The 9,455-nt window shown below is 46.6% G+C and overlaps 1 protein-coding gene across 3 annotated transcripts in view; it reads right to left on the bottom strand.

Moving 5' to 3' along the window:
• The window catches only part of TDRD9 (tudor domain containing 9), a 126,348-nt gene extending 116,910 nt beyond the window's left edge, over positions 1-9,438 (bottom strand). For 2 of the 3 annotated variants that reach the window (XR_009210355.1, XM_058429750.1), the window contains exon 1: positions 9,177-9,432. Coding sequence is in view for 2 of the 3 variants with exons in the window: in XM_058429750.1 (XP_058285733.1) it covers positions 9,177-9,385 (209 nt within the window). In the remaining variant the exon portion in view is untranslated. Of the gene's footprint in view, positions 1-9,176 lie in introns of all 3 variants that reach the window. The other variant, XM_032179460.2, reaches the window with a different exon arrangement.
• Between the last annotated feature and the right edge of the window lie 17 nt (positions 9,439-9,455).

The raw sequence follows: 9,455 nt of genomic DNA on the forward strand, positions 1-9,455 counted from the left end.
CAACATGTTCATCCTTCAGTATACTCCATTCAAAAAGAAAATTTAAAAAAAAAAAAAAGAAAATCAACATGTTCAAAACCAAAGTCACAGAGAATTTTTTGCGTTCTAAAGGAACAAACAGAATTCAAGAAAGGAACCAGCTAGTACCAATACACACACACACCCTCTAAAAGCACAATTCTTAAAACATTTCATCAACTAGTATTTTCTATCTCAGTAAATGACAGCACCACCCATCTACTCAATTCTACAAGCCAGAAATCTCAGAATCATTCTGGTCCCCCCTTGGGATGGGGGAGGGGCCAAAAACACAATCACACTCCAAAGGTAACCGGCAGAGCTGGGTTCTGGCTATCACAAACAAGACTGGATGGAGGCGGGAGTTCAGTACTTGGAGAAGGCTAAAAAGTTGTTTAAAAGACCAGAGAGACTGGGAAAGAAGGGAGCGGAGGACTGCTTTAGCTACAGAGGTCACAGGAAACTTCTCTAAGGAGGTATCTGAACAGGGTCTCAAATGAAGAAAGGAGCCTGTCATGGGAAGGGAGCGATGGGAAGCACTGAATACAGAAGAGTCAGTGTGGAAGCTGCAAGGTGGGAATTAGCTTGCTATCTTCAAGACATAGAAAAAACGCCAATGTGACCAGAGCGCAGCAAGAGCAGCAGACGAGGAGATGCCCAATGGAGGAATGCTCGCCAAGACTAGATGCAGAGTCAGATGAAATTTTATCCTAACAGCAGTCGATGCCACAGGAGGTCACACATGTGCTCAAAGAACCTCAGGTGTGAAGGTTTACTCAAGAATTTGTTCATTCAACAATTTTTTTAAAGAGATAGGCTCTTGCTCTGTTGCCCAGACGTGCAGTGGTGCAATCATAGCTCACTGCAGCCTTGAACTCCTGGCTTCAAGTGACCCTTCTGAGTCAGCCTGCCAAGTAGCTGGGACTACAGGCAGGCACCACAACACCCGGCTAAGTTTTCAATATTTTGTAGAGACAGGGTCTCCCTATATTGCCCAGGCTAGTCTTGAACTCCCAGCCTCAAGTGATCCTCCCACCTCAGCTTCCCAAAGCACTGGGGTTACAGGCATGAGCCACTATGCCAGGCCATCATTCAACAAATATTAACTAAGCATCTACATCATGCCAGGCATTCTTCTAGGTGCTAGATTATTGGGGAGTAAGGTTGAAAAGTCAGGAGACAAAACATAGAAGGTTTCTGCAATAATCCAGGCAAGAGATGATAACAGTGGTTTGGTCTAGAGTGGTGACAATGTAAACTGTGAGAAGCACCCATATTCCGGAAATATTTTATAGTACACTTGCCAGGATATTGATTTTTATTGTTTGATTGTATACCTATATACACACTCTGATACACTCCTTAGGAAAATCCACTATGGCCTGAGGAGTAAGACAGAGATTTATGATACAATCAAGACAGGAATGCATGAGGAAGCAACTCTCACCATGTCTAGAGTAAGGACATGACATACTGTAAGCATTCAATAACTGGGGTCTCCTAGGTTGAGCATGGTGGCTCATGCCCGTAATCCTAGCACTTTGGGAGGCCAAGGTGGGAAGATCACTTGAGCCCAGGAATTTGAGACCAGACTGGGTAACAGAGTGAAATCCTGTGTCTCCAAAAACATTTTTTTTAATTCGTCAGGCATGGCAGCATGCATCTGTGGTCCCAGCTACTCAGGAGACTGAGGTGGGAGGATCAAGGGAGGATCACTTGGGCCCAGGAGGTCAAGGCTGCAGTGAAGCGTTATTGTGCCACTGCATTCCATGTGGGGCAACAGAGGGAGACCCTATCTGAAAATAATAATTATCTCCAGTAACTACCTTGCTTCCATTTTCACATGGTAAATAGGTAACATCACTCTGCCACACTTATCTACTACTTACCAAATGCCCTGCCTTCCGTCTTGTAAAAAAAAATTACTATTATTATTATTGTGACCTCCTAGACCATTCATTCAAATGAATATCTGAGTTCCTACTATGTCAGGTACTGCACCAAGAGGTGGAGATTCCCTGATAATCTGTACCCTTAATAAGTTCTTATGTGGGAAAAATAACATACAAAATCATTCCCGTGAAAGTATTAAGATATGCATGTGCAGGGCACTAAGCAAGCTGTTGTTGATTAAAGTGGGCCTCACTCACCTGGTGTTCCTCTGACCACTTCTTCTCAGTCTCCTTTTCTCACTGCAACTCATCCACCTATAAACACTCAAGCACCCCAGGTGGGCCCTTCTCTCTACACCCACTCACTAGGATACATCCTAGTTAAGGGATCTCATCAGTCTCGAAGTTAAACTTCCCAGCGTCTAGCTCTGCCAAACTTCCTTCCTCAACTCCAGACCGCCTACATGTATTACTGTGTAACAGGCATTTTAAAGTGAACATGTTCAAAATCAATCCTGGTATCCCCCCACAAACTAATTCCTCCTGCAGTCTCGCCTTCCTTACCTGAAGGCAACACCTGTCACTTGCTAGGCCAGAAACCTTGGTGTCACCTGTGATTGCTCCCCCACTCACATCCTATACTTGCTCCAGCTAGAGTCCTTGCCTCTAGCTTAAGAACATGTCCCAAATGCCACCACTGCTTACCACACCCCACATCCTCCACTCTCAGCTACCTAACTGGTCTAAGCCACCACCCTATCTCTTGTTTGAATGATGTGTCAGTCGTAGTTCTCTAAAGAAACAGAATCAACAAGATGTGGAGAAAAATTTATTTTAAGGAATTAGCTCACATAGCTGTAGAGGTACAAGTCCAAAATCTGCAGGATAGGCCAGCTAGCTGGAGACCCAGGGAAGGGTTGCAGTCCAAGCCCAAAGTCAGTCGGCTGACACAGTTTCTTCTTGCTCAGGGAAGATCAGTCTTCGCTGCATTCAGGTCTTCAACTGATGACGAGGCCCTCCTACCTCAGGGAGCATCATCTGCTTTACCCAAAGTCCACAGATTTGTAATGTTAGTCTCATCTAAAAAACACCTTCAAAAAACATCCACAGTAGTGTCTGACCAAATATTTGGTCACTGTCGCCCAGCCAAGTTGACACACAAAGTTAACCATCACAGAGGACATCAAGAGATTCTTCCGTGACCACTCTGTTCCTGTCCTTGCCCCACTTCAATCCACTCACCTCTGTCGCCCAGGCTGGAGTGCAGTGGCGCCATCTCAGCTCACTGCAAGCTCCGCCTTCCAGGTTCACACCATTCTCCTGCCTCAGCCTCCCGAGTAGCTGGGACTACCAGCGCCCGTCACCACGCCCCGCTAATTTTTTGTATTTTTAGTAGAGATGGGGTTTCACCATATTAGCCAGGATGGTCTCGATCTCCTGACTTCGTGATCCACCCGCCTCGGCCTCCCAAAGTGCTGGGATTACAGGCATGAGCCACCATGCTCGGCTAGGACATACCTCTTGATCTTCTGTTAGCTCCGTGACCACACCTATTCTCTCCCTTTCAATCACTCTACTCCAGCTGCACATAGTACATACAGAGGACATGCATCAGCACTTTTTTAATCAATGGGAAAATTACTTAATAAACGAAATCTGTTAAACAACCAAAAGGTCTTTTAAAAATGTGGACTTTGGCCAGGGCAGTGGCTCATTCCTATAATCCCAGCATTTTGGGAGGCTCAGAAGAGAGGACTGCTTGAGCCCAGGAGTTTGACACCAGCATAGGCAACATAGTGAGACACCATCTTTACAAAAAATAGAAAATAAATTAGCCAGGCATGCTGGCATGTGCCTGTAGTCCCAGCTACTTGGGAGGCTGAGGCAGGAAAATTGCTTGAGCACAGGCGTTCAAGGCTGCAGCAAGCTATGCACAGCAGCACTGCACTCCAGCCTGGGTGACAGAGCAAAAAAAATATATATATATGGATTTTGTGGGTGAACAGAAAATAGGAATTCTTGGAGAGTTACAGAGTCATACACTAACATCTATGTGAGGCCTGAATACCAAAAGGCAACAAGACAAAAAGAAAAAAAGCAATATGCCTTGGAGTCCAACACACCCATTCTACAATAGGTATGTGGACTTCGGACAAAGTAAACTTCAACTGCTCTGATCTTAACTTCCCCTGTCTATCAGAAGGGCCGAGGTGGCTCATTTCCTGTGTCACCTGACACAATGCCCAATACAGCAGGCATTCAACTTCAGTAAGAGATAACAAGTGCAAAAACCAAGACTTAGGGACCTGGGCCAGATGCGGTGGCCCACACCTGTAATCCCAGCACTTTGGGAGGCCGAGGCAGGCAGATTGCTTGAGCTCAGGAGTTTGAGACGAGCCTGGGCAACATGGCAAAACCCTGTCTCTATTTTTTTAAATAATATTTTTTAAAATAATAATAGTAAAATAAAATAAATTAGGGAACTAGAAGTAATCACCAGATAGTGGAAATCTGAAAGCTTCCTATGATGAAGGATTCCCAAAGACAAAGAACATTTTAATAAGGTGTTGAACAGTCAAAGACACAAAAGCGAGAATTAAGTAAGACCTTCATGAGCCAAGTGTTAACGTCAGCTGTGAAGACAGGAAAGTCCATGGCAGAAAGCATAAAGAAACACAAGGCAGAAGGAAGCTGGGGGTGACGCAAGGCTCCCAGCCATGGGCTGCAATCCACAGGAAAGCTGGTGCTACACACTGGAGAATGCTCAAAATGGTATATCACAGCCACTGAGGTTTTCTTCTTCATATGCTAAGGTGAAGACACAAGAATGTAAGGATAACAGAAAGAATAATCACCATCAAAGAGTAAAATACAGTACCATGTGGAAAAGGAGACATGGGGAAATCCATAAAAATCACTGGAAACAAAATTTATAAATCGTTCCCTACAGGCACTCCAGCAACACCTTCATCGCGGAGTAAGATTCATGCTGGGACCCACAGGCGCCCACACCATCTCCGGCAATTCTTGTCTGAACTACCTATGATGTAGTCTGGTATTTTCTATTTATTTTTTAATGCTGGTGGTCACTACTCATTAAGCTGATTAAAAAAAAAATTGCCCATGTTCTTCTGCTGATTTAAGCTGATTTAATCAGTAAGCTGATTTAACAACACTCTCTCAGACCGGACTGCAGTGACTTGGTGTACACTAATTTTACCATTGAGTGACTATCTCTAACAAATACATTTTAACTGTGCAACACCCTATGCTTATAAAAGCCATCCCTCCTGGCCAGGCGCAGTACCTCACGCCTGTAATCGCAGCACTTTGGGAGGCCGAGGCGGGCGGATCACGAGGTCAGGAGATCGAGACCATCCTGGCTAACACGGTGAAACCCCGTTTCTACTAAAAATACAAAAAATTAGCCGGCTGTGGTGGCGGGCGCCTGTAGTCTCAGCTACTCGGGAGGCTGAGGCAGCAGAATGGCGTGAACCCGGGAGGCAGAGCTTGCAGTGAGCCGAGATGGCGCCACTGCACTCCAGCCTGGGCGACAGAGCGAGACTCCGTCTCAAAAAAAAAAAAAAAAAAAAGCCATCCCTCCCCTATGTCAAATGTTCTCTCACTAATGTCAATGCCTCACTCAACACTCTCCTTCACTGGGAAAAATAACATTCAACAAGTATCCAAGTGTCCACTATGTGCCAGGCACCGTGCCAGGTTCACAGGTCGGCTCATCCCAATCCGAACCCAGCTCTGCCACCAGATTTGTACCCTAATGCAGTGCTGCCTCAACAAATCGCCCAAACATGGCAGTTTCAAACAAGGCAAATTTATTACAAGTCCAGGTGAACTCAACTGGATCCCCTGCTTAGGGTTTCCTAAAGCTAAATCAAGGTGTTAGCAGAGTTGCATTCCCTACTGGCAGTGCATTCCGGTTGTTGGCCAAAAGCAGACCCTTGCAATTCTAGGATCAGTCCCTTGCGAACTCAGTCCCTTGCAATTGGAGGACTGAGGTACCCATTTCCTTACCTGCTGTCAAGTGGGATCCAGTCTTTGCTCCTAGCTGCCCATATTCCAGTCTCATGCTTTCCATGTGGCCCCTCCGAGCAATGACGTTTCAAGTCTCTCATTTCAAATTTATCTGACTCCAGCCTGAGAAAGTTCTCTGCTTTTAAGGGCTCATGTGATCAGACTGGGCCCACTCAGACAGTCTAGCTAATCTTCCTGTCCTATGATCTGTAACCTTAATTACAGCTGCGAAATCTCTTTCACCATGTGACATTACATAGTCGCAGGTTCCAGTGAACATCTTTGAGGGAGTCATTCTTCCCATCACCACCATTTGCTACAGGAAGTTGGCAAGTCACTTTACCACCAAAACCTATTGCTTCATCTACAAAATCATGAAATAATCAGTTGATGATAAAGCCATCAACCTCAACGTGTTGTTGTGCGGATTCAATAATACAGCTATATTTAGTTGAGTGCCTGCTACATGCTGGAAACTCTGGCATTGAATACATATGCACCTAGAGCCCAGGAAGCTACTTCCAGAAGAATTTCATCAAAACTAGCACTACTCATAGACCAACATTGCCTGTCACTGGTTAAATACAGAAGTTAAAATGTTTACATCAATTTCACAAAGTAATTTTACATATGTTGATTTTTTTTTTTTTTTTTTGAGACAGGGTCTCATTCTGTCACCCAGGCTGGAGTGCAGTGGCACGATCTCAGCTTACTGCAACCTCTGACTCAGGGACTCAAGCAATTCTCCCACCTCAGCCTCCTGAGTAGCTGGGGCTGCAGGCACAAACCACCATGCTCAGCAAATTTTTGTATTTTTTTGGTAGAGACAGGGTTTCAACATGTTGGCCAGGCTGGGCTTGGAAATCCTGACCTCAAATGATCTGCCCACCTTGGACTCCCAAAGTGCTGGGATTACAGGCATGAGCCACCATGCCCAGACTGAATCTAATAATTTTTTAAATGGGATTAGTATGTTGTCTTTTTTCATTTCATTGCTCTGAAAATTCATTTTTATTGATTTTATAAAAGTCTCAATCCATGAAGGACTAGAAACCTTAAAAACTTGTCCTTAGTGCTTAAAATGGCACTTACATCTATAGTTTCTGACAAGGTCAATAATAATTTACTTCCAATACCACAATGAGTTATTTAATAGCAATGCTGTTCACACTGTTAAGACTAAGGAGTAAGTGATGGACCATTAAGTAGGGGAGGCCGCCCACAGCATCATTTACCAGAGTAGCTCGAGGAAATAAAGTGTGCAAACATACAAACAGCAACTCCAAAGTTGCACAAGGGGTCTCTCGGTCCCCTCTATGCCTCTAAGAACCAAATTTACCAAAGATCCCAAGGGTGTACTTGAAAGAACTCTACAAAGGCTTGAAGCAACCCACGAAAGCTTGACCCAGAGTCTGGGCCTATCCATCAAATAAGACAAGACAACAAACAAGAGTAACTTTAAAAAAGAAAAATAAAGCCAGGCACAGTGGCTCACACCTGGAATCCCAGCACTTTGGGAGGCCGACATGGGCGGACCACAGGGTCAGGAGTTCGAGACCGACCTGGCCAAAAAGGTAAAATGCTGTCTCTACTAAAAATACAAAATAAGCTGGGCATGGTGGCACACGCCAGTAATCCCAGCTGCTCGGGAGGCTGAGGCAGGAGAATCGCTTGAACCCAGGAGGTGGAGGTCTGCAGTGAGCCAAGATTTCGCCACTGCACTCCAGCCTGGGCAACAAGAGCGAAACTTTGTCTCAAAAAAAAAAAGAAAAAGAGAAACAAAACCACCTTCTCAACTGTAAAGGGTGGTGGACTTGGAGACTGAGCAAGAGTGACGGAGATACTCCAAGCTGGAAGTACTTCTCCCAGGGCCTTTTTAAACAGCAAGAAGAGGGAGCAGGTGTTTCTACTCACCAAATCTAGGTCTTTCCTCTAAAAACAGAGGATATCCTCTTGCTTTTTATTTCTACCAAAATCAAGTGAACAGAGTAACTGATGGTAGCTACTTAAATAGTGAGACGAGGAGGCAGTTTGTGAAACTTAACAAAGATTCAACATTTGCACTCCTTGGTATTTACCCAATGAATTGAAAACTTATGTCCACACAAAAACCTTGCCAAAACTTGGAAGCAGACCAGGCGCAGTGGCTCACACCTGTAATCCCAGCACTTTGGGAGGCTGAGGTGGGCAGATCACCTGAGGTCAGGAGTTCTAGACTAGCCTGGCCAACATGGTGAAACCCTGTCTCTATTAAAAATACAAAAATTAGCCAGGCGTGGCGGCGTATGCCTGTAGTCTCAGTTACTCGGGAGGCTGAGGCAGGAGAAATCGCTTGAACCTAGGAGGCGGAGTTTGCAGTGAGGCGAGATGGCGCCACTTCACTCCAGCCTGAGTGACAAAGTGAGACTCCATCTCGTGGGGTGGGGGGGGAACTTGGAAGCAACCAAGCTCTCCTTCAGTAGGTGAATGGACAAAAACTGTGGTACATCTAGACAGTGGAATATTAATCAGTGCTAAAAGAAAAGAAGCTATCAAATTATGGAAAGGCATGGAGGAACCCCAAATGCATAATAATACTTTAAGTGACAGAAACCCATCCAAAAGGCTACACATACTGTGTGATTCCAACTAGATGACAGTATGGAAAAGCAAAATTATGGAGACAGTAAAAAATCAGTGGTTTCCACGTGGTGTAGGGCAAGGGAGGCAGGAGCAGGTGGGGCCGAGAAGATCTGTAGGGCAGTGAACTCTGTAATGCGTGACGTTAGGCGTTTGTCCAAACCCACAGAACGTCCAGTACGAGGCGTGAACCCTCCTGTAACGATGGAATGCGGGTGACGAAGACGCAGCGATGCGGGTTCGCCGGCTGTCACACATACCCACACTTTACGCAGATGCTCTCAGGGGAAACTCTGGGAGGGAAGGGGCCTATAGGACCTCTGCCCTCCGCTCCATTATCCTGAAAACCTAAGAGTGCCTCAAAAACTAGTCTGTTAAACATTAAGAACTGAAAAAAAAAAAAAAAAAACCTCTAGCTCAGCTTCCTTGCAGTCACCGCTCCGGGCCGCGCGTCGGGTTGTGTAGTGACCACTCGCCCTGGACGGTCAGGGGTCCCTGGAGCGCCGCGAGAGGGCACCGACTCGCGAGACGGATCTGCATGGCCCGTGCCCTCGTCGCCAGGCCTCGCCCGGTCGCCCTCGAGCCGCCTCCGCCTCCGCCCCGCCCGCGTCCTACCTTTCGAACGCAGCGGCCGGCCGAGTTTGGGCCAGAGCCCGAGCCTGGGCCGCGGGACCCGCGCCGGGGGCCACGTCCTGGCGCTGCGCCTCCTCCCTGGCCGCCCCGGCCGGGAAGGCGGGCGGCGCGCCCAGCAGCTCCACATTGGTCACGGTCTTGCCGATAGTGAACCAGTCGTTGATCTGCTCGAGGGTGAGCTTCCGCAGCATCCTCAAGGCCCGGGCGTCGGCATCCCTCAACTGCCGGGTCTCCGCGGCGGGAAAAGGCGACGGCGGAAAC

This window comes from Hylobates moloch, unplaced genomic scaffold (assembly GCF_009828535.3).
Source record: "Hylobates moloch isolate HMO894 unplaced genomic scaffold, HMol_V3 SCAFFOLD_16, whole genome shotgun sequence".
NCBI lineage: Eukaryota > Metazoa > Chordata > Mammalia > Primates > Hylobatidae > Hylobates > Hylobates moloch.